At 39.3% G+C, this 24,302-nt stretch overlaps 1 protein-coding gene across 2 annotated transcripts in view; it reads right to left on the bottom strand.

Annotated features, from left to right (window-relative positions):
• Nucleotides 1-290: 290 nt before the first annotated feature.
• The window catches only part of LOC115242476 (AF4/FMR2 family member 4), a 116,774-nt gene continuing 92,762 nt past the window's right edge, over nucleotides 291-24,302 (bottom strand). The window contains exons 6-17 of one of the 2 annotated variants that reach the window (XM_029818787.1): nucleotides 22,806-22,839; nucleotides 8,846-8,894; nucleotides 8,422-8,474; nucleotides 7,405-7,987; nucleotides 6,460-7,217; nucleotides 5,056-5,977; nucleotides 3,278-3,414; nucleotides 2,978-3,172; nucleotides 2,805-2,882; nucleotides 2,618-2,714; nucleotides 2,165-2,444; nucleotides 291-2,087 (exon numbers count right to left, since the gene is read on the bottom strand). In XM_029818787.1, the coding sequence (XP_029674647.1) occupies nucleotides 1,978-2,087; nucleotides 2,165-2,444; nucleotides 2,618-2,714; nucleotides 2,805-2,882; nucleotides 2,978-3,172; nucleotides 3,278-3,414; nucleotides 5,056-5,977; nucleotides 6,460-7,217; nucleotides 7,405-7,987; nucleotides 8,422-8,474; nucleotides 8,846-8,894; nucleotides 22,806-22,839 (3,296 nt within the window). In that variant the 3' untranslated portion in view covers nucleotides 291-1,977. The remainder of the gene's footprint in view (nucleotides 2,088-2,164; nucleotides 2,445-2,617; nucleotides 2,715-2,804; nucleotides 2,883-2,977; nucleotides 3,173-3,277; nucleotides 3,415-5,055; nucleotides 5,978-6,459; nucleotides 7,218-7,404; nucleotides 7,988-8,421; nucleotides 8,475-8,845; nucleotides 8,895-22,805; nucleotides 22,840-24,302) is intronic. The other variant, XM_029818788.1, reaches the window with a different exon arrangement.

Here is a 24,302-nt window from a genome sequence, read left to right as displayed (position 1 = left end):
GAGCGTCGTCGATTTCTCGATCGTGGGAAAGAGATGCGTTTGAAACGTGAGACGAGCTGAATCTCCACGAAACTTGAACAATGAAGTTGCCGTAACACGTTCAGAAATTTTCCCCAGCGCGATTTTGACCAGTCGATATATTGAGAAGCGATCGTGAGAACGGGGACAGAACAGAAACTCATTCAAAAAGGTTTCAAAGAAAATAATCGCGTTAATTTTCATTCTGAATAAATTCAACGGATATCTCATGTGTTCATTCCTTACGTCTCTTCTTATATTCTTTTTTTTTCCTATTTATTTGTGATTTCTCTTTTATCTGATTCTCGACAAGAACTGTGGTAGCAAAAATTGGGGCGGGCCGGTCTACCGCAAATTCAATCGGGCGATAGACCGCCCTCAAGACGGCGCGGCACTCACAAATACCTATTTACAAAAATATACACATGAGCAACTTACTTATCCGTGTGTATTTGCTTTTTATTCATCGTTTCCGTTATCATCTCATGTCTACGCTCACCTCAATCGTCCAGCATTTGTCTTGTCTTGTTCTTCCCTCGCTTGCATTTCGTTTCGTCAAATAATGCTATGTATGGTATATGTGTATGCGGTATATCTGTACTTTTCTTTCTTTTTTTTTCATCTAAGAACCTCTACATATCCCCCAGTTAACTCTAGGTAATGTAAATAATATGTATCGGTAGTGTGTCGCATTTGTTACTGCTTTTTTTCTGTGTTGCATATTAATTACTCTAGTCTAAATTACTTCCCGTGATCTATCTACAAAAAAAAAGAAAAAAAAGAGACGCGTCCTTCGCACGTTAGACGTAACTATAGTACATCGCTCGATCTTGTTGTTGATCCTGTTGCTCGCGCATCTCTCACCGTACACATTTTAATCGTCCCCTCCCCTCCCTCATCATTTTATCACGATATTATCCCACTATTTGCGAATACAACTCTGTCATCTGTTCCCCTATACTGAAACGCGGCGCCGGCGCGCGAGATGCATTCTCTCTGTCTATGTCTTCGTTATTATAAATATATTCTTATCTTTATATAACTATTTATATATTTATATAGGTAATAAACTATATATATATTAAATATGTGTATATTCTCGTTTTATTCATCGCACTCGAATCGCCGAAACGATACTCATGCTTCAGGTAACGTCGGCTGTGGCGCACCGTGAAGCGAGAACACACGGGCGCTTTTCAGTGGCACTTCTACTACCCCTTCGTGATTTCACTTTTTTTCCTCTTCGTCTTCGTTCTTCTCTCTCTTCTTTTCTTGTTTCTCCGCTACCTCTGATTCTCCTCTCGACCTTTCACGTCGATATCTACATGCGTTAACTTACAAAAGCGGACACTTCGGAAAAATAGACACAAGTTATCACTGCGGCTCGCTAGGAAATTTAATGCGCTCGCTGGCGAGCACCTCGATATCATCTCCGTTCAATGATTCTCCATTGCGCCTCGAGAGTAAGTAACACGTGCTCTAAACAAAGTGCACGAGGTTCGTTATGCACCGTGGTAAGATAAGCAGTTCCTCCTTCCGGTCGGCTGCTTTTCCCTTGCCCCTTTCAGGCACACGCGCTTCGCAATTGACTATAAACTTGCTGCTAAATTTATCTGAAGAATGCCCCCATATCGTCCGTAGATCGCCCGACTAAGGGAGATCCCCAAGAGCTCTGCTCTCGTTTTCTCTTTCTAGAGATTACCATGATCCTCGTTATCGATTCGGTCGCACCCCCGAGACCACTTCTTTAAGAGAAAATAGTCCGTGATTTCGCTCGTCATCGATACATCACCGTCGCTTCTTCCTATTTTTCATATCTCCGGTTGCATGCCCAAAGATAATGGTTGTTGATAACGCGGTATCACGCAACTACGTAAACATGGTTGGGTAAGTGACCATGTTTTGAGGAAGGGAGGTAATGTAATTTGGGGTGGGTGGTCGGGGGCTATGCCACTGTGGTCAGAGAGCTCGTAACTTCTTTATACCCGCTTGAACGTACCGCACGAGCTCGCGTACTGAGCTATATGATGTCAAGGGTCCCAATCTTCGATCCAAGTCAATGAAAAAGTCTGAAAGTACGAGGAAAAAATGGCGATTAACGTCGGAACGAAAATCATTTGACATACTGGCTCTTTCCCATACGTACTTCTGTGCTCCTCCTGTTTCGCCTGCTTTATCGCCTGGTCCCATAAATCGTGACTGTTCGTAAGTAACCCTGAATACTGATTCTGTTTGATCATCGCATTGTATACGTGCAATGGCACACTAACATACTGGCCCGATGTTGCCGGATGTTGCCCGCCACTGCTATATCCAGAGGAACTTTGACTGCCAACTGAACCTACAGAACCAGCGGGTGACGGCGTAGGCGAAAGAGAAGGTGTACCTTGTCCCTCCGGTTGCATTGGAGTTGTCTGAGCAGGTTGCTGAAAATGCCAAAATAAAATTTTTAATCAACTTGTTTTAATCTAATCGACTCGCATTGAATTTTACGTGCAAGACAATCATAATAGCTTGAAATATTAAACGTACTCAAAGATGTAAATGATAATATGTTATATATTGTGATAAGAGTGATAGGATAGTGAGAAAAACTTACTTTTTGATTGAAGTCGTTGACGATCTTTTGGACCTCTTTCACTTCTTGCTTGCGTAAATTGTAAAGTTTGGAGTACAAGCGCGACTGGCACAAAAGGCTAAAATGACAAATAACAATGGTTTTGAAACATGTCTATTATGAGACTGAAGTAATTCAGCGGACTCTTAAAAAAAATAAAAATATTCACCTTAGGATAGCTAGCTTCGTATGTATACTATTCTCGGGTGAATTGTTGGGTTGACTCTTGAATTTTGACGAGATGTATCTGCAGAACAAAGGAAAAATCGGAGATCGTTTTAATTAGCAGGCGTGCTCTCTTCTCGTTGCGGCCGCGCACGTCTTAATTAGAAATGCACTCACTTGATGAGACTAAGAGTATCTTTGTACATGGTGTACGAGGCTTTCTCCGTGACTGGGTCCGACTCCATCGCATCACCAGTTAGAAGGAAGTATAAAGCGGCCTCTAAATACATCATGCCTTGCGCTGTAAGCTCGTTTTCTTCGTCGGCATTATGCTTCAGTCGCTTAGCTTCAGTCAGGTACTGGTCATGGTCCCTGAAATACAATGATGTATTTATATAAAAAATTCAACTACTTGTAAAAATTTGTCAAATTTTGTTCTCGCATTAACAAACTTGTTAAGATATAAAAAGGCTTTACCTATCCTGATCCTCCAAAATTTCACTGTGCGGATCAAAGTAAGAATAGTAGACGCGTTGAGCTGGAAGAGGTGGTGGCGGCAATAAGCTCGTATCTTGTTTCTCGTCCCTTTCGTGATTCGTCGGCTGGATGTCACTCTATTATGTAACCATCAAAATATGATTTTATAAAATTGTTATTTATATCAGCGTTGTCCATAGTAAGGATCTTTAGTAATCTTAGTAAAGATTCTTTTCGCGCTGTTATCCCCTCCACTCCATCTCGCTATTGCATTACAACTTGTCTTTCTATTACTATGTCTACTATGTAACGAAAAGCTCTAGATCGTTTGCAATAGAGAGGTAGTGAAAAAGTATATAAGCTGTGTCATTTTTGGACAACGCTGATGTATATTTTATCATTACAATATATGGTAACAAATAAATTATGTAAAATATAAAAGTATAAATTTTTTTACAATTAGCCTTGATTTATGAGAAATTAATCAAATTTACGACACTAATAAACATCAACAATAAAAGTACTGCAGACTTTTCAGAATTTTATATATGTATAACACCTATCTTTTCTTTAAAGCTTTTTTATACAATAAAGGCAATATATGTATTAAGGTTGTGCAGTCCTTGCAAAAAGTGACTAAATTGAAAATATTAATATTTATACATTTTAGATAAAAGAATATATTATGTATATAACCTTAAACATATATATTGGAAGAGCCATGACCGATTTGAGTAATGTAGCGAGTGTCCCCAATATCTACTCTTATCTATCTAAAATCGACCCAAGGTATGTCTTTAAATAATACTGTTGCAGTAATAAATTAAGAAGTCTAGATCTTTACATGATACACAATTTCTTATACGAGTGTAAATGAAAAGTGTGTCCTAGAAATGATTATTTATAAATTTTATGTTTTATAAATTTTAATTTGATCCTTATATAACTTTGACTATGCTATCATTATTATACATAATACTTTACTTAAAACCTTTACAAGTAACTAACTTTTATTTTAATTTTTTTTTAAATGCACAATTTTTGAAATATAATGCGTTCTGTTACTTTTTCTCCATCCTGTGCATATACATGTTAACTAGTGGACAGTGAATGACATGACTTCTGCACACACAGATTGAGTCAATTTTAATCCATAGTAAAATTTCTTTCATATAATTTAAATTTTTTTCCGAATTAAAATACTTGTATACATTTAGGATTGAAGCATGTGTATCGCAGTAAATAGAGACAGATATATGTTGGCAAAGTGGAAATCGGCCATGGCCTTTCTAATATTTATATCCTAAGGTGTATATATATATAAATAAAACAGTATACAGATAACATATTCTTAAATTAATAATACATTTTTATAGTTTATTTACATTATTTATTGTCATTTCAGATTTGTATATCTTTGAAATTAAAATTTTGAAAATTTTGGACATAAATATGCTTTGTGAAAAAAAATATATATTTACAAAAAATATTTTTTCTTTTTTTTTTTTTGTTATATAACAATGTTATATTCCCGTAAGAGCACATGTAAGAGAGAAATGTACTTTTTTATTAGAATAATTTTAAATCCACATTGTATCAATGTGCGCCATCATTTTTTTTCATGTCAATTTAAAAAAAAAAATTAACTTTTTTCATTATACGACATACAACCTTAAACATAAAACTACATATACATTAAAGATATAATTGGAAAACGAATGTAAGTAAAAACATCCGAAAAATAAAGTTGTTATATTTTTTTTAATTGAACTGCATACTTGAGAGGACATCAGGCCATCGTCTGTAGCGTGCCTCCGTTGCCTCTTGCGATTCCTGTCCTTATGCTCGGACGAACTCTTGGTTTTCGCGTGCAACGAACATTGAACAGGACTTAAACTCGACACGGAACTACAACTTGGATTACGTTTCCTCTTGGGCGCACTACCGCCACCGATCGCACCGGCACCACTACTAGCACCACCGGCATCACCTTCGAGCATAGAACCACCGTTCTTCGGGCCTGATGACATTGACTGGGCCTTGATCACAGAATGCGAATTTCTGTCACTGTTATTACCCAATAGACCGATGTCGGTGCGATGGATTCTAGCGCGGTCCGATGGGACCTGTTGTGGCGGTGGTGTGTCGACAATCTCGCCCTCCTCCGGCGTGGGCGGCCTCGGTGGTTGCAAAATTGCCAAGCTGGAGGACGGCCTCTGTCTCGAAGACGGCCTGGTATCGGGTAATTCCGTGCGCCGTCTAAGCTCCTGTCCCCTCGCTAATAGCAATAGCTGCGAAGATATCCTATTGAGATCTATCTTGCACATCAGACTTGGCACGCCATTCACGTGGGTGAGTGCGGGGGAAGAGCGCAGGAGTATATTGTTGCCACCACTGGATGTCCGTGAAGATGGTCTCTTGTAAGGACTATCTCCGCCGGTCGGAGTGGCAGAATTATTCGTGTACTCTTCCACGTAGATACCGCATTTACCGCCACCTTTGCCACCTTTTCCACCTTTGCCGCCAACCTTCCCACCGCCCTTCGACGTCGAGAAGACGTGCCGCAACGTATCGCTTTTCTTCTTGTCTTGCACATTACCGGCGTCATCTTCCTGCAGTTTGGACGCTGGATTGTTGTCACTATCGGAGTTATCAGGTGAAGTTGTCCTCGTGGGTGGTGCTCGCGGTCTGGGTGGTACTCTATAATTAATAATAGTTCTACTAATTATTTCAAGTTTTATTTGTTAACTTTTTTTATATATTTATCAAATAAGAACTAGAAAAAGAGCTAAAAAAAAAAATTCTGATTCAAATAACAAAAGAAACGTCTGAACCATCTCTTAACCCATATTCTTAGATAGTAGATTGCCAGTTGCCAAAATATGTCAAATGTCAAGTAACAAAGGAAAAACGTAATGTCAATGATATGTTATAAAGAATAAAATGAAGAGAGACGAAATTATACCAAGAAAAGACGAAAATAATTCACAACGATAGAATAATTTATAAAAGATTGCTTGTTAATCTGACGCAAAATCGCGTTGCTATTGTACTTACAGCATTATTAATATTTTCATCGATACATATATAGAAGATATAAAAAAAATTATATATTACACTCCGATGCAAAATGCGAAAAAAACAAAATCGATAATTCCAAATAATTATGAAAAATAATTTACCGAGCAACTTTGATGCGACTATTTCTCACAGACACCTCTGATTCGCTGTCGGAATCAGAGCCGCCGGTAACTTTGGTCACTCTAGACCTCGGCCGTCTGGGTTTGCCCTTGGCGGGACTTTTCTTCTTGTCCTGCTTTTTCGGCGAGTCTGACAAATTGTTCCGTTTAATAGAGGAGACTCTTGTCCATCGTGTGGCGTCGTCCTCGGAGGCACTGTTGTTATTCTTTCTATTCGGCGGTGGCGAATTCTCGTCTTCGCTGGACGACAGGCTCAGTCTCGATTTTTTGTCGTCTCTCGTCGGCACCACGGTCGATACTTTGGTAGATCGGCGATCGCTATCAGAGTCACTTTGTGATCTCGAGTCGCTGTCGTCGTCGCTCGTGGTCACCGTTTCCTTTGATTTAGGCTGCTTCTTCTTGCCGGAAGTACTGCCGACTGTCCTCGTCCGGCTACGCGGCTTACTATTTTTCAAGTTCTCGTCTGACGTCCGATGACCGCGCTTCGGACTCTTATTAGATTTCCTGGGTCGTCCGCGTTTTCTGGTGTCGGCCATCTTCGGCTTCTCCATCTGGGAGCGATTGCCATCTTCGATCATCTGATGAACCTTCTCCTGATCGGAATGATGATCGCTGTCGCTAATAGAACCTATGTGAGTTCTCTTCAGACCTTCATCAAGCTGCCAATCATGAGACTGTTCCCTGTGTGATCTGCTGTTCTCCGTCTTTATCTCAAGTGTATCATCCCGTCTAGCGTTATCCTGTAAAAAATTTTCGTAGAATCTTGAAAATTCTCTTATACATAATCCAAAAAATATTTTTATATAAAAGTCAAAATCAAAGCCTCGCTTTCAAAGATACCGTTTCTTTAAATTTATAAAAATATCTATAACTGTTGTAAAAATATCCAACGCTTCACATCTTTAATCAATATAGGAGTCGGCTTACCTGAGCCGGCTTCGATTCGGAATTCTGTTCTTGCTGTACCGTCTTGTTGAAGAAGGAACTGAGATCCCAGCGGCGCTCTTCCACGGCGGGTGGCGGTTCCTCCACCAGATTTTCCTGCTTCGGTGACACCGATGGCGGCGTCGTGGGTCCCTTGACCGGAGGTGGCGCCGATGTTACATCGTCCTCGTCCTCGGAATCATCGCTGCTGTCCGAACCGGAATCCGTGCCAGAGTCCGTGCCCGAGCTCGTGCTAGCGCTTCCGGAGCTCTGCGGCGCCTCGGCTGGGCTCGATGGTTGACCGAGGACGATCGGATTCGTCGATGGAGGGCAGCGTACCGTATAACTGGCAATGCCGGGCAGAGGTGACATGGCTTGTTCCGGCGTCCGCTTCGGTGACGGATATTTGGGCGGACTGATCGGCCGCGGTGGCGACAGCGGTCCCATGGGTGACATGGCCATGGGCGATAAAGGCGTCGGCGCCGGTGTCATCGCCGGAATCAGCGGCGTTGGTAGGCTGTAAGGACGCGAAATCAAACGATGCGGAAAATTGGACATCTCGATTCGTGATAATGCTATCGACACGCTGAAAAATCGGCAACAGTGAAACGATAATTAATTTAAAAGATTTATGATTGTTGATTTAATCTGAAACTGTGAAAATAATTTAGGATTTCATATATATATATATATATATATATACTATATTTTAATAATACATCAAAAAATTGCGACATTCCCAAAATAATTTTCTATTTCCTGTATACTGCTTTCTATTCTGTTCAATAGAAAAACTGCCGGAATATCAAAAACATTGATTATATTTATTCGAAAAATATATAAGTTTGCGTTAAGAGATACAAAAGAAAATTTGTAATTTCTCTCTCTTTCAATATAATTAATATTTTATAAAAAATAATAAATAAATACTTAATAAATAAATAAAAATGTTTCTTAATTTTTTTAAGATTCAGATTAACTTCGACAAATGATTAATCAGGATATAAATCAGTTACTTACACAACCGTGAGATCTGGACTCCTGTTTGCTTTCGTCGGTCTCGACGATGTCTCCTGAGAATAAAAAGATCAGCTATCAGCAATTTCACCGTGAAATAAAGTGGAACAGAATTTTTCTTCCCGTGATGAATGCTGTTATTCAAACGCGGCTTGATCGTATCTTTTTACAAAAGTACTCTGCGGTATTGTAAGAAGAAAAGGAAAAACGAACCCGCAAACAAAAGTGCAACTTATTGTTTAACGTCAATAATTCAAAAATAACAGCTTAGAAGTCTGATATTCATTATCCCATTATAATGCTTAATATATAATATCTAATTTTTAGTAACTGAGATAATCATAATAATAATATAATTCACAACTTATTTAATTTGATAATAATTAAAATATAAATATAAAAAAGTCTTTATTCAGAGATACCTTACCTTGTTCTCCTCATCGCTATCTGACAAGCACAAGTCCCGCTCGAGATCACTGCAACAGAAAGAAAGCGTCGCTCGATTTAATCTCGAGAATGAGAAGCACTGGGTCGTGTGATTCATCGAAGTGCCTTAGTGAAGTGAACGCTAAGGGGGATTTATAGCTCACTGTTTAACGCGATCCTTCTGAAATCGCTCGAGCGCCACTCGTCAAACAAGGAAACTCATTCGGCGCAACTAGACGCGAGAGATTTTAAACGGCTGCAGCAGCAGTGCGGTAGCAGCCAACAGAAGATAGAGATAATTTGATATCGCGAGCGATGAGAGCACTCGATTAGAATCAGAGAGAGAGAGAGAGAGAGAGAGAGAGAGAGAGAGAGAGATAGATGCGTGCGTGGAATACACGTGCGACTACAACCTGTGGAGTATCGCGTACTAAGGAACAATCGTTCATTGATCCTTGGAGCGACTACTTCGTCTCTCGTCACTCATCCATTAGTGTTTCTCTCATTCTACGACACTGTCGTTTCCCATTGAAAGGCCTAAAGTTAGAGTCAGTTAACTCGAATTAGGAAAACTTGAAAATTCTACATAAAGTTTACTTGACAATGAAAATTAGAATTTATAAATCATGATGATAGAAAATAGAAATATTTGTATTATTATTGCAAACAATTTAAAATATAGAAAAATTACAATAGATCTCTAAATTCCTAGCAAAAAATTAAAAGTATGCAGGTGTGCCTTGCTGCAATTAGAAGCTTAAAAAATTATCAAGATGATTGAAAAAAGTGCATACAAGATATATAATGCATATTATTTCACATACGATGTACTACGTGTAATCAACGTATATTAAATTATACGTGAGATAATTTATTGCTTTTTCGCAAGTGCTTAAACGCATTAAAAAGTTAGGATATTAATTTCAAGTCACGTCGTTTATTATCTGCTCTCTGAAAAATCGCTCTCTCGCTTAATTTAATAAAGTGGATAATAACAATGTATGCTTCCTAGACAAGGTCATGTTTATATAAGCAGTAAAAAAAAAATGGGATTCCTAATACAGCTGATTCAACGAAATATACGTTGGTTTTTAATATCTTTATAGCATTAAAGGATTTACAAGATAACTAAGAAACAACAAATAATGCTTTCGTGTGAAAATATCGAGATTAAAGTCGACTCTATGAGAAAAGCAGATGGTCGAAGTAATTGCTTCCGAGTAAGCTCGTTGCATCGCGATTCCCAGAGATTACCTCGCTCTCGACAAACGCTTCGGACAAACTGTTGAACGGTGATCGCAATTACCTGCTTCTACATCATTAAGCAAATACGTCGTTTATCAGTTTGCCCTTGGAATTAGCCGCGTTTAATTTAATAAGAAGGATAATCGCGTCTGTTATGCCCGGGCATCTTATAGCTCGAGAGTGCATCTTTCGCCTTTCCTCTTTGTTTTTCTTTTTTTTTTTGTCCTGGAGAAGGACGAAACGCGCGGGGGCGGGAGGAGACGCCTTCGTCCTTTTTCGATCATCGCGAGAGACATGCGAGCCTCTAAGGACTATCCGACAAGTATCCGGCCGATGTGGAATAGAGAGCCCGGGGACAAGGCCGGGGCGAGGATATAGTATCCGGCGGTGGAAAGCCACGGTGTGGGGAGAGAAAGAGAGAAAGAAGGAGATAAAGAGAAAATACGTAGAGCACCGAACATCGACGGCGTACGGTGGAGGGCATCGACCCTCAATGCACTGTCCTACGTCCGCGCACTCTGCGAGCGGTGCCTTGTGGTTTCGCCACACCGACTGCGTGCGCTTAAAGCTCTCTCCTCTCTCTCGCCTCTGCCTAGCATGTAACTCGATTGACAAGCGATTCAGCTAGAGAAAGATTTATTTGATTGAAGATGTTGAATTTTTCGAGAATTTGGAAAGCTTATCAATGTTCAAGACTGATAAAAGCATGGAATATATTCTATTTTGACATACTTAATTTTATATAAATATTCTATAATTTATTTACACTCAAAGCTCTTCATTGTTTTGTGATTTTTAAATTATGAATTGTTTTGTCTTTGTTTTATATTTTATATTCCTCATTTTTAATTTTCTTCTCTACTTAAATTTTAAATTTTATGTTTTAAATTGATAACATTTACATAATTTACATAATTTGGTTGTGAAAAAATATAACAATGACTTACGAAATTAATTGCGAAAATGATTTAACGATTTTCATAGACAATTATTAAAAAACGTGTTATTTATACAAAAAAAATATTATTTGCATTCTTCTGATAGTATACATCTTGTAAAAGTTAAAAATTTATTTTTATATACGCTTGCTCTCACATTTCCCTTCTTCAATATGTATCAAAACTGATGTATCGAATTTCATTTTATTTCATCAAATTCATGAGTAACTGTATAGCCGTATTGTCCTAGAGAGAAGCTAATAATAGCCACGGTTTGATTCGAATTACGCCAACGTCTAAGTCTTTGCTGACTGCTGACTGGCTCACCGCTGCCAGCAAGAAACCTGCTAAATCGCCGCACGAAAGAGTTTAACGATCGCGTCTCGAACGGTACAAATTACTCGGCTTCGTGGGAACGTTTACAATTTTAGAACCGTACCGTTCGACGTTTGTGCTTTGTTTATGAGTGCGCGAGTTGCATTTTTCCTCGAGGTAAACGACGACTAATGGTAAACGCGTGCGATTTATCAAAGTATACTTCATCGTTAATGAGAAACGCGGGGAAATTTCATCAATTTCATCATTCTATTCAAATATAGTTTTATATTCTCAATTCTCTATCGAAGCATAAATCAACGCAACGAAAAATTTGTTCCATCTGGTCTTATTTTCATGTTCTTAAAAGTATCTGATTTATTTTTCGTATATATTAATGAATTAAGAAAATATTTCGCACTCTTTTTGGCTTTTTTATCAGTCGAAAATTGTTAATTTCTCATGTGCTGCGATATCCTTTTACACCTTTTTATACACCGTCACTCTGAATAATAAATATATAATGGAGAAATCTATAAAAAATAAATATGAAATAGGAGATATTTTAGAATAAAATTTATAGTAGTTTTTTGCAATTTTCACATATATCTATACTCGAAATTCACTCGTACCGTTCTCTACACACTCTTCACGATTAAAATGCTTAAACGTGCGGTGAGAACGCGGTCCATTGTCAGTCTCCGACTGTGTCGTTGGCGTTGATGCAACTCACTGCCTCCCTTCGGCGGTCGGCGCCTTGATAAAGGAAGGGAACCTGTTCGCGCGAGGCGTTCCTTTAACCTCGCGTTCCGGCATGCAACGGAACCGTCGACGCCGTGTCGCAAGCGTGTTGCTTGCTCGGAGACACCCACGTCGAGCGTGTGCGTGTTCTTGCATGTGTGTGCGGACGGAACGAGGAAGAACACTTATCCGGTAAAGAAACGAGGGAAAAACATTTCCGCGAGCGCAAAAAAAAAAAAAGAAAAAACGAACGGCGACCCGATGTTTCATTAAAGGAAAAGGCGTGAATGAGCGTTCCTCGTTTGGTAAAAACGAACGCAGGAAAAATCGAGATTGGCGCGCAAGTGTTATACGATGCTCTCTTAGATATGCTGATATAAAAATCGTGTGCGAGGGATTTTTGTGAAGGAATTTATACGCGATTCTGTTATATTCGACTGAATTTAACTCCTTAGTCGCGGCACTAATTTAAAACTGCTTTTCAAGATTCTTAAATTAAAATTAATGAAAAATATGTGCATTGTATACACACATATGCACTCTAAAATAAATAAATAAATAAATATATATATATATATATATATATATTCTAGATATATTATTATTAACAATCAATAATATGGCTCGTTAAATGCTAATGACATCAAATGATAATTATGACCAATAAGAGACTAATTGCAATTGATACTGCATGAAAATTAAATGTTTTCCAGAAAATTATATAAATTTACTATATTTTTATTCCTCTTCTGGTTATTATCAGAAATATAAATCTCAAATTTTAGCATCATTTTAATTTATCTCTCCCAAAAGAAGTTTAATTAGAAACGTAAACGAGAAAAATATCGAGGCGCAAATAACTAACTCGAGATTTGAATCTGGGTCTTTATCGTTCCCATTATTATTTCCATATTACTTAACGTAAAATAATGATTTATCGTCGATTAATAGTGAGAAGTTTCAACCGATTATTTATATTTTATTACCCTTAAAATTTACTAGCTCTATTCGCAATCAAATTGTTAATCGAATTATCAATAAAATCAAGAGATCGGTATGATTAATGATAAATTAAACTTTCTAACATACATGCGTTGACGAGAGGTACTTCGTGTACGAGTAACAGGACTTTACTCTAGCTCTAGGGTAAACGGCGCAATGCGCAAAAAAGGATAATGATCTTAATCGAGGGCAAGCTCACAGGAACCTCGTTTACGAGCTTCTGCCACGCGGCGTCTATTCAAAGCGTTTGCGCGAACAATCGCCCCGGTGTGTCTATTATCTATTATCTCATCTGCTGTTCTCTCTCTCTCTCTCTCTCTCTCTCTCTCTCTCTCTCGTCATCGTGTTCATTTGCCACTCGCGGCACGTGCGCTTTTACCGTTTCGTTACAATTGACAGGCGGCTGCCGAACACGATTTCACAGCGGCGCGACATCGCGAATGCAATCAGATTACAAAAAAAATCAGACAACAGAGAGCGTCATCGCATATACTTGTCACGATATATGAAAAAACACGATATATTCGTCACGTGTAAAATGCATGTGTATATCGAACATGTGTCTATAAAAAAGCGTAATTTCAATATGCACAAGAGATGTGTAAATTGCATTCCAGGAATGTAAGGTTCTAAGGTATAACAGACACGAGATAAATGTAGATTAAATACGCAAAAACGAACAGTGACGCGGCAAGAAACTAATGGATTAATCGGCATAATTAACGCGCAACTATTCCCGGCGACATAACAAAAGGCAATATCCGCGTTGGTTAGCTCGCAGCCCTAATTCTTCTCCCCGCCGTTCTACCGAGCGGCATGTATATACGTATATACAATACTATATATACGTATGTGTGTACATATATGTATATGTGCTCGCAATTGACGCTAGTATAAGTTCTACTTGCTATTAAAGAGAGGGAACGATGAGAAGCGTAGAAGAGACCGGGAGATGGTCTTGAGAGGAGGAGGCTGGGAGGTTGGTCGCTGAAGGAGGTGGTGGTGACGATGGAGGACACGACGGAGGAGGCAACGATGTGGTAACGCGATAGTAGTAGTGGCGATGGCACTGATAGCGATGGTATAGTGGTGAATAGAATTCCACGAGGCAGCTAGCTAGCTAGCAAGCAAGTCGCTCGTTGCGAATGACTTCGGAAGTTTCGGAGTATACGGAGTATCTCAGAACTGGAGGGCCTGTATACATCGGTATATACGTTGTCAAAATGTATATCGTGACGATGGTATTAATTAATTGAAGAAAATCTAGAGACCAATTTCTCTCGATTGATAGTATTGCGACAGTTCTCCCTAATCGACGTTTATTTTGCGAAAAGAGAGGATGAAGAAATTCACAGCAATTTATTATCATATTTTTAAATATTTAACGGAATTAGTATCAAAGTTGAAGATTTAGATTTAAAATATATATTATTATATTTTCGCAAACGATCATTAAATTTTTTACTCTCACAGATTTCTTATTTCGAAAAAATTATTCCAAATAAGATCGGATATTTCTGGTCACTGAGCAACTCCAGACTATGCTACAAGATGTTCTTCTCTTTCAGTAAAGGAAAGATTGAGACCGGGAGATTTATCAAATAATCCACGACTGAAAAGCTATTCGGTAGCGGCGGAACGTCCTGTGTATATCTATCACTTCCTTCTTCCTCTTTCATCCGCTTTCTTTCCTTCTGACTTTTTCCGTCTCCAACAACGACAGCCCACTTCGTTCCCCGGTTGATCCCCTTTCTCTACCATCATCCTCCGCCTTTTGTGTCTCTTTCCTCTCTCTCTCTATTTATCCTCCCATTTCTTCTTTTTCTCCCATCATTCCATCCCTCTTTCCTCTAAAAGGCGAATTCTGCCTTTGTCTCTGTCGCGAACCCCTTTAAACCCGCCGTTGTGTTCCCATCTCGCTTCAACGCGACGCAATCCATCTCTCTCTCTCTCTCTCCTTCTCCAGCGAGTTACGCTCTCGCATTCCCTCCCGTGTCGCAGCTTTAAACCACCTCCCTTCCACTCTTCTCTCCTCGTCCGCTTTACCGCTTCTGGTTATACGCCATCTGCATCCGCGTAACGCCGTCGATGCAGCACGCATACGTGCGCACCTCTGCGTCTGTATGCGTCAACGTCAACACAAATGCACGTGTATGTACGTGTGTATGTACTTGTGCCGCGCGCAGGGCTGGCTCGATACAGGGTGCACAACACCTGTACCTGACAGAGTGAATTTCCGGCAGATTTGCGGTGCTCGAATACACGTCCGATACGATTACGTGTGTGTCATCGCTTTTAATTAGTTCGATTAAATTTCTTCTGGCGAATGGCATTTTGATGGCGCGTTGTATATTTCGGGGGGGAAAACATATTGTTTACAAGTTAATTAGAATTCAGCGTCTGAAATTTCCTCTAGGTTCTCTATATCGTATCGCTATATTATAATTGAAGCTGTATCTTAAAAATTGAATTAATACTAACGTTACATTATTATTCATCGCGACGTTAAATTAATTGATGTTGACTATTAACTCTACTCTTCTTCGTTTCAAAGCAACGGGGCCGCAATTGGACCGCTTTTCCTTCCGATCGAGTTATGCAAGTCAAATAACAGCTAATTGCTTTCGCTAAGTGGTAAAATATCTCTGAAGATTAATGAACGGTGCAATCCGGCGCGTGTTAATTATCCTCGAAGGGGAGGGACGGAATTGGCTTTCCGCTCTATTTGACTTCTACCTACTTGTACGACGCGTCGCGAGAGACGATCGAGGAAAGAAGCGGATAATTTTAGCCGACTCTACTACTCGACGGTTAAATTTGCAAAGACCGCGCGAACGATATCCGCCGAGAGTTTCGCAATCTCTTCGCCGGACCTTCTCTCTTCCCGTAAAGATTACGGAGGAGAGCGCGCGGTCCTTCCATAAGTCGAGATGAACCATCTTTCTATGTGTATCTCTTTCTCATCTTTTCTCTTCCTCTAACCCACTTTTAACCTCCCGTTCTTCCCCCCCCCCCCGGGTCGATTTGCCGCCGCCGGTTATACGCCACTCACCGTCCACCGTCCTTGTATCTACGTGTGCGTGCATACGTTAAGTTCGCATCTCTCTGTATCGTGCACCGCGACTCGATGTACGCGTCTGCATCGTGTGTGCATCGGTGGTGGAAGGCGCCGTACGGGCGAGCATCAGTAATAATTTCGCTTCCATCCTGCTCCACGGAAAAGAGGAGAGTGAAAGGGATGGATAGTCGGGAGGAGGATAGAGAATTTTGCGCGCCTCCAGCGCGACGGCGAGGCCGGGGATGAGATATGGAAAACCGGGGGAAAGGGGAGACGAAATATCGGTATCCGAGAAGATAAACGCGCAGCCTCTCTCCATGGCAAATTTGCGCGACAATAAAGCGATTACCGGCGATTGCGTCGCGGTGCACGTGGCGGCCGCGACGAGAACCTTCGCGTCAGATGATTTCATTTCTACCTCGTGGCGAATAACACCGCGCGATTTTTATCCTTTCGCTTTACAATAAGGATTTAGAGAGCACTTTTCTGCCTTCGTCATCTGTTCCATAAAAAAAAAAGATTTATGTCAAGAACGTCAAAAATAAGATTTTTTTATGTCGTATATTTCTGAAAATAAAAATCTCCATTTCTCCAGATACTGCGATGTTAAATGTTTCTTGCTTTATAAAAAGCAGATAAATACATAATTTAATACGTTTTAATAATATTAATAAAAATAAAATTAATAATTTAAATAAATATTTAATAAATAATTAAAATATATAATTTTCTCTCTATTTAAAATTTTGATTGATTCAATTATACTTTGCTGATTTTATTGTTCGCGATAATTTCCGACTAATCGAATAATCATACGGAATAATTCGCTACCTCAAAAACAATCGAGCTCCGATGTTTTTCGCTAACTATGTTTACCGAATGGCGATTCGCTTTGAAGCCAACGAGTTAATTTGGATCGCGGTGGGCGCCTGGTGTTTCTGTTGGATTCTCGAAAATAGACACGTACGCCGGAATCAAACGGCGACGCCTGTTAATCCCGTTCTAACCGATCGACGTCCCGATGTTAAAAAAGACATCTCGAAGAAATTCGCGTGCCAACCGTCGCGTCTCTTTCTATTGATAGAAACCCCTAGAATCGATTGGTAAAGCAATGTTTTTAAATATTTAATAAAGAAATCTTACTTTTTATTCCTTATACTTTAATTGAAATCTAATTCTTTTAATTAAAATCTAATTTTTAATTTACAAAACTGAAATATTCTACCAAGAATATTTGCTAAAAGATATACGAATATCTATAAATTATTTATTTTATTTTTCACGGGAAACCGTGGGATTCTAATCATGGGGAAAATATGTATAGCGCAAATTTCGGGGCTAAAAAATCGTAAAAATTCGACGTCCTATATAAATATATTTCTTTAAATATATGTATATCTCTTCTTTTTCCAGCTTTGTCATAATAAAAACTCGGATACCCATCGCATGATTAATTCTTTTTTTTTATGCGTGTTACAAATGGCGAAACGCGAGAAATAAACAACTTCCGTGAGCGTTCCAATCGAGATTTTCCCCGTTTCGCCGTTTAATAGCTAACGATAGCTCACACGGAAACCGTGGGATTCTAATCATGGGGAAAATATGTATAGCGCAAATTTCGGGGCTAAAAAATCGTAAAAATTCGACGTCCTATATAAATATATTTCTTTAAATATATGTATATCTCTTCTTTTTCCAGCTTTGTCATAATAAAAACTCGGATACCCATCGCATGATTAATTCTTTTTTTTATGCGTGTTACTAATGGCGAAACGCGAGAAATAAAAAACTTCCGTGAGCGTTCCAATCGAGATTTTCCCCGTTTCGCCGTTTAATAGCTAACGATAGCTCACACACCCGTCTGTCGACAAAGAGCGATTACGAAAAAACTCACTCGCGCGATATGAAACGCGATATGAAACGAATGTCGTACTGCGAGTGTCTCTCTTCTTGTTCTCGAGCAAACTGTTTGAAGATAATCGCGCGCGAGAAAATGGCGGGAAATGAGTAACAAAGGGCGAGTCTGTAACAATGAGCTCTCGCGCGATGTAGGTCGCTTACTTCGCGCTAGCCAACGCAAAACCGACGTCGGAAGCGGACATACGGCGTTAAGCACCATAAGTGTGGACCCCGTCGCTCCGGTTAACGATGTCTCATCCGGTTTAATCCCGCGACTTAGTTAACGGCGGAAGCATAATCGCCGAGGCGAGCGCGCGTTCTCTCTATCCGTCTTCTTATCCGTTTCCACTCGCCGAGAGATCCCCGTTGCGTTTGGCCATTACGAGCCTGTCACTTTCCTCGACCGCGTTAATGAGATTTCCCGCTTTAGAGCGCGCTCCTTAATCCGCGGATGTAAATTATCGCGTGTTGAAAAAGACGATCCGCGGAACGAATTGAAAAGACTTCGAATTTACAATTTTTCGGCCCCGAAATTTGCGCTACACACATTCGCCCTTTACTGTATTGAATTATTGAAAAGCAAAATAAATAATCTATATGTATATGTATATCTTGTAACAACAATCCTTGATATAATTGAAAAGAATATTTGAACTTTGTATATTAAAAATTAGAATTAAATTAAATTAAGCATAAAAAATAAATAGGAAGATTTTTTTAAATGCAATCCCGAACTGAAATTATGTATTATGAAATTATATATATGAGGTATTTTATATAAAGCAGATATATTAAAATCTTTTACAAATTCCACATTTCGAGCAAAAATATTTGCCTGATATTTTTTCAGGATGTTTTAATATTACAAATATGTACATAAAAGACGTATACATCGTCAGGCAATTTAATCGAATAATCCTCAGGAACGCGTCTTCGTGCATCGGAATAATCCGCGGCGCATTTTCTCGAGCGACATTAAACTTCTCTGGCGACGATTCTAATCTGCAGCGAACTTTTCATCGCTGTCGTCGGAAAAAGTCGCGACGCACATCTGGCATCTGGGATTTTATTTGCAACCCGGTTTTCTGCCTCCTTTTATCCGCGTAGCATCTTCGACTTAACTGCGCGCACGCGAAGCAACGCTCGTTCTCATTACTCTCGCGAGATAGAGTCGGGCAAGGCGCGTATGCCTCCCTGATTATATGTTTCTTTATCATTCACACGTCGCGGTGATGCGATCGAGGTGCGAAGAATGATCGGCGATCCCTGGGGTGCTATTCGCCATTCGAAGTCCTCTTTGTGTTGCCACATTGTAAATATTATCGATGCAGATCGCGAGAAAGATTTAAAATACGAGCAAGATGTGTTATTATAAAACCAATTAATAAATTATCTTTAAAATGAAATCGAAGGATTAACTGGATTATAAGAAAATATAATTAATAAAATGATATGGTATCTACATACGAAAAGATTAATTATACTTCTAATGTCAATAAAGGAAACCTTGATCGGACCATAATTAGAAATCCCGGTCGTGTTAAACGTAAGCTGCCATTTGATAACGCGCTTTCAACTCGCTGATAACGAGGTTTTCCTTCCTCGCAAGTACTCGTTTTACTTCGCCAAGTAGTGCGTGAATATTCTCTTTATTTTATCTTTTCGATAACAGAGTAGAAAGATTTTTCAAGTTTTTTTCAAGCAACGCTCAACTTTCAATCTCTGAGTTCACAGTCTCTAACTTGTCATTCTTAACTCGACTCATTCGATATTCACGAGTTTTCTCGATTTATCACTTGAGAATTAAAATTCTCAAAATATCCCATTTTTTATTCATGAGTTAAGACTCAGTTTACAAGATATTGCACATTTAGATGCAATTATAATTAACAATCAACAACGTATAAGCGTAGATTTAATCATCTATCAATCCCATCTCTCGTCGATATCCACTACGATTTGTTGCGCGATTTAGATTTCGCTACAGCACAGCATCACATTTAAGAAACCAGATGCATTTCTAAATGAAAACATCGTCTCGCTACTATGATAATAACAAAGTAAGAGCGCGAAAAGCTCGTAGTGAGAAATCTCTGACGCGAATGGCCGGTTCGGGCTATGTCGACGATGCTACTTACGTTTGCAACTCGTGCACATGCCGCAGATAGGTATCCCGATAAATCCGTTATCGCGATTCGCGATATACAATGTGCACCCCGAATGCCAGAAGACGCTCGACGAGGTACGAAGTAATCGAGCGATCGGATGCGGTCGTAAATTTCACGCGTAATCGGCGGACAAAGCGTAATATATGAGAAAGATAATTATTAATTGACGGTCGTAAGATTGTATTGATTTATAAATGCAATAATTTAAGTATCGAAAGAGTTTCAATTATATCACGTTCAAGAGAAAAAAGTCGAGCTTCTCAATCCTATGAATTAAAAAAATGATAAATGTCGAGTGGATTCAGTTTTTGTGTTAACTCGAGTCGAATTTTGAATTGAGAATGAAAAATTAAATGTTATACGCACTTGATAAATCGTTACTCATCGAAGACAAAGAGAAAACGAAGAATATTTGCACACTTTATTGCGAAATAAATCGAGCAATCGCGAAGAACCAAAACTCGTTATCAGCTCGTGTAAGTGTGACGAGCCGCTGCTTATCGGATCGCTACAAGGACGCAAGCCACTCGTCTGATAACGCACGAACCTCTCGTTATATTGCAAATTTAGCAAATGGAACTAACGCAAATAGAACCAACATTTTTCGCAGAAAAGGGGAAACGAGGAGAAATATTTGCAGTCTATTGTGATTTTTATGAGCCAAGAAGTGAGGAATTAATTCGCTTACGTCAATCATGATATGAAAAACTGACGAGAAAATATCGAGATACTTCAAGTATAAAGGAATTATATCTTTCGAATAATATGATGATTAATTCATTTGAAGATTAATTTGCTAGTAACTGGTTTTCTTGCGTGTGCTGTTCAAAATAGCGTGGTACTAACGGTTTAATTAGCTCTTTTAATTCCCCGCGTTAAACGGCGCGGCAGGCGGGCGATTAAATTTTCATTTAAAGCGCTGATTATGCACCCTTTCCGGAGCCACACGGCGCGTACAAATAAAAGATCAGGCCAAAACTCCGGTTCGGAAGAAACATGAAACACGAGGAAAAAAGCGTTCAATCGCGACCCACTTTTCCGTCGTAGGCGAGAGTGTAGCGGCTGTTATTAGGGGAGGAAGGAGGGTCGAAGCCTTAAGTTGAAGAACGAGGGGAGGCAAGGGTGGGAAACATGTTCTTGCCTACCCTTTTCGTCGGATCGTTAATTTCTTTCTCTCTCTGGTCCCTGATTAATCGCGGCCATGTAAACCGTTTCGATTTCAGGAAATCATCGTATTACACGACACGGATATACTGACCGATTAATTCCTGTTTTCCGAAAATTCTCTGGCAACGTGAATTCAATTTGCGAGACGCTACGTGCGCGGTAATCTCATTTCCATTGCGGTGTGCTTTCGTTGTAGCATTTCTCTATTTCACTTTATCCCGCCTGAATCAAAATCGACCTTTGATAAATCGACTCGATAAATTTGTGAGGAAGAAATGTATTAATAAAGAGTGATTTATTATAATTAAAGTAAAAGAATCATACAATCTTTTATTATAGTTATGTATTTTGGCCAAAAATATAGATCACCGTTTCTCAAATTATTGCGTTTAATTAACGTTTCTATAATTTATTCATTATTTATTAAATCGAGTAAATTTACCAAATCGAGATAGATATATATATAAATAGATGTAAACAAGATATAAACAAAATATATTATCGGAAATGAGAAATTTCCTCGCAGAGAGTTTCCAAGTTCGCACGAGAAGTTTTCAGAAAATGTCGACTCGAAAGGTGACGATGACATAAAAAGACACGGTAAGATAGTCATAAAAATGTACGGAGTGTTTCGTCTACGCGGGAGAAGAAAGAAAGTCTTCCAAACCGCCGCCGCAGGAAGGCAAGAAACCCACGACACGTGAGAAACTTGGAAACATCTTTATTAGCGGCGCCCACGTGTTGTCGGGATCTTCTTCGTCATCGCGTGTGTACTTTTCTTTTTTTTTTTTTGTTACAGGTATGCAACGATGATACAAAAAACATCCGTCGTTCACTTCCGCCTTGATAATTTTACTTGCGAGTTGCGAATTCTCGTGATATGTGTATCTCTTTTTGCGTGGATTAAAAAGCCGCTTATTTAAGAGTAAATAACAGAGACTATACGTTTGCTTGTGCGTAGTAAAAAAAAAAGAACAACAAAATATTCGGTAAAATAATCAACGCACTGAAAAATTGTAGCGCGCCGGGCGATTTAATTAAAAGCCCCCGTGAAAATCTGAAATAAATTTTGCGGTTTGCTATGTAACCGGCATATTTGCCGACACGTCCGTTGGTTCTTTTACTACTTTATTGTATATATGTGCGATTTGTTTTTTCTGATTAGATATTACAAGTGATTTAAACGTTGCAAAAATATTTAAAAAATCGCGTTCTTCGATGTGGGCTGAGAAAAAACTCTCAGTCATTCGAATGTATAATATAATTCGTGTGCCCGTGTTTCTATTATAAAATAAACATATTGTTTTGAACTAAAAATACTGTCTTTTACTCTTAATAAAATAAATAAAATTACTTAAAGAAACATTAAGTGGAAATAACAAAAGTAACGTAAGATTTTTAACATAGTTTTTAGTCCACTGTACTTACGCAGATAGTCTGCTGGCGGCATGTCTCTCGCGTTCTGTAACAGAAAAAATAAGAATAGCAATTAGTAAAATTAGTAGAGACTAATTATTGTCTGATTATTGAGGTTTAAGGACGGTACGCCGTTTTACGCTAAAATGAGTATTCAGTGAATTAGTTCTACAAAAAAATAATCATTTCATCTCCGAAGTACTTGTAATAATTTGTAAAAATTTTCTCTTTTGTTTACATGTATTTTTTATAAAAAAAAAAAAAGAATAACAGAGCTGAGCCACTATCTTGTATTGTTACATCTGTCCGTCGATTTAAAAAATTAATTAAAATATTAAATTCTCTCTCTCTTGAGAAAGATAATCAATAATCTCTAATACGTATTTATAAATTTTTTTATATAAACATAGAATTAATATAAGCACATGAGATTTTTAATCATCGTGACCTAAAATTTCGCGCAATTCAATAGTGTGAGAAGAAGCTAACGGTTAACATTCAAAAGCAAAAAGAAATTCAGGTAGGTATGTTACGAAGAAGCGGTTTGTTGCGCGTTCCACGCAACCAGTATCGATACATCGTCTTTCTGACGGGACCGTCTGCCATGTGCGAGATTGCCTTTAGAAATTCGATGACCTGCTTGCGACGACAGGAGAGGGAAAAGCAAAGGAAGTAACGATGAAAGGAAGAGGTGGAAGAAAGCCGCACACAGAATGCCGCGACCGGCATTGCGTAAACAATAGCGTACACGCAACGCACGAATGCATGTAGGCACGCACGTCATGGGAAAAGGGACTCTGGGTGCTCGAGCGAGTTTACGACGAACGAATGCGGGGCGAGCAGGGTGCGCGGGGGTTAAATTCGAAATAGAGGGCTGAAAAGCGCGCGCGCGCGGCCACACGGCCATTCTCGCCCGCCGTATTTTACCACTTGCGTCTAATGCGGAAGCGCGTGTGTGTGTGTGTGTGTGTGTGTGTGTGTGTGTGTGTGTGTGTGTGTGTGTGTGTGTGTGTGTGTGTGTGTGTGTGTGTGTGTGTGTGTGTGTGTGTGTGTGTGTGTGTGTGTGTGTGTGTGTGTGTGTGTGTGTGTGTGTGTGTGTGTGTGTGTGTGTGTGTGTGTGTGTGTGTGTGTGTGTGTGTGTGTGTGTGTGTGTGTGTGTGTGTGTGTGTGTGTGTGTGTGTGTGTGTGTGTGTGTGTGTGTGTGTGTGTGTGTGTGTGTGTGTGTGTGTGTGTGTGTGTGTGTGTGTGTGTGTGTGTGTGTGTGTGTGTGTGTGTGTGTGTGTGTGTGTGTGTGTGTGTGTGTGTGTGTGTGTGTGTGTGTGTGTGTGTGTGTGTGTGTGTGTGTGTGTGTGTGTGTGTGTGTGTGTGTGTGTGTGTGTGTGTGTGTGTGTGTGTGTGTGTGTGTGTGTGTGTGTGTGTGTGTGTGTGTGTGTGTGTGTGTGTGTGTGTGTGTGTGTGTGTGTGTGTGTGTGTGTGTGTGTGTGTGTGTGTGTGTGTGTGTGTGTGTGT

The sequence above is a fragment of the Formica exsecta genome, unplaced genomic scaffold (assembly GCF_003651465.1).
Source record: "Formica exsecta isolate Colony F162 unplaced genomic scaffold, ASM365146v1 scaffold599, whole genome shotgun sequence".
Classification (NCBI taxonomy): domain Eukaryota; kingdom Metazoa; phylum Arthropoda; class Insecta; order Hymenoptera; family Formicidae; genus Formica; species Formica exsecta.
Note: the sequence above shows the minus strand (reverse complement) of the source record. Positions and strands in the feature narration are given on the sequence as shown.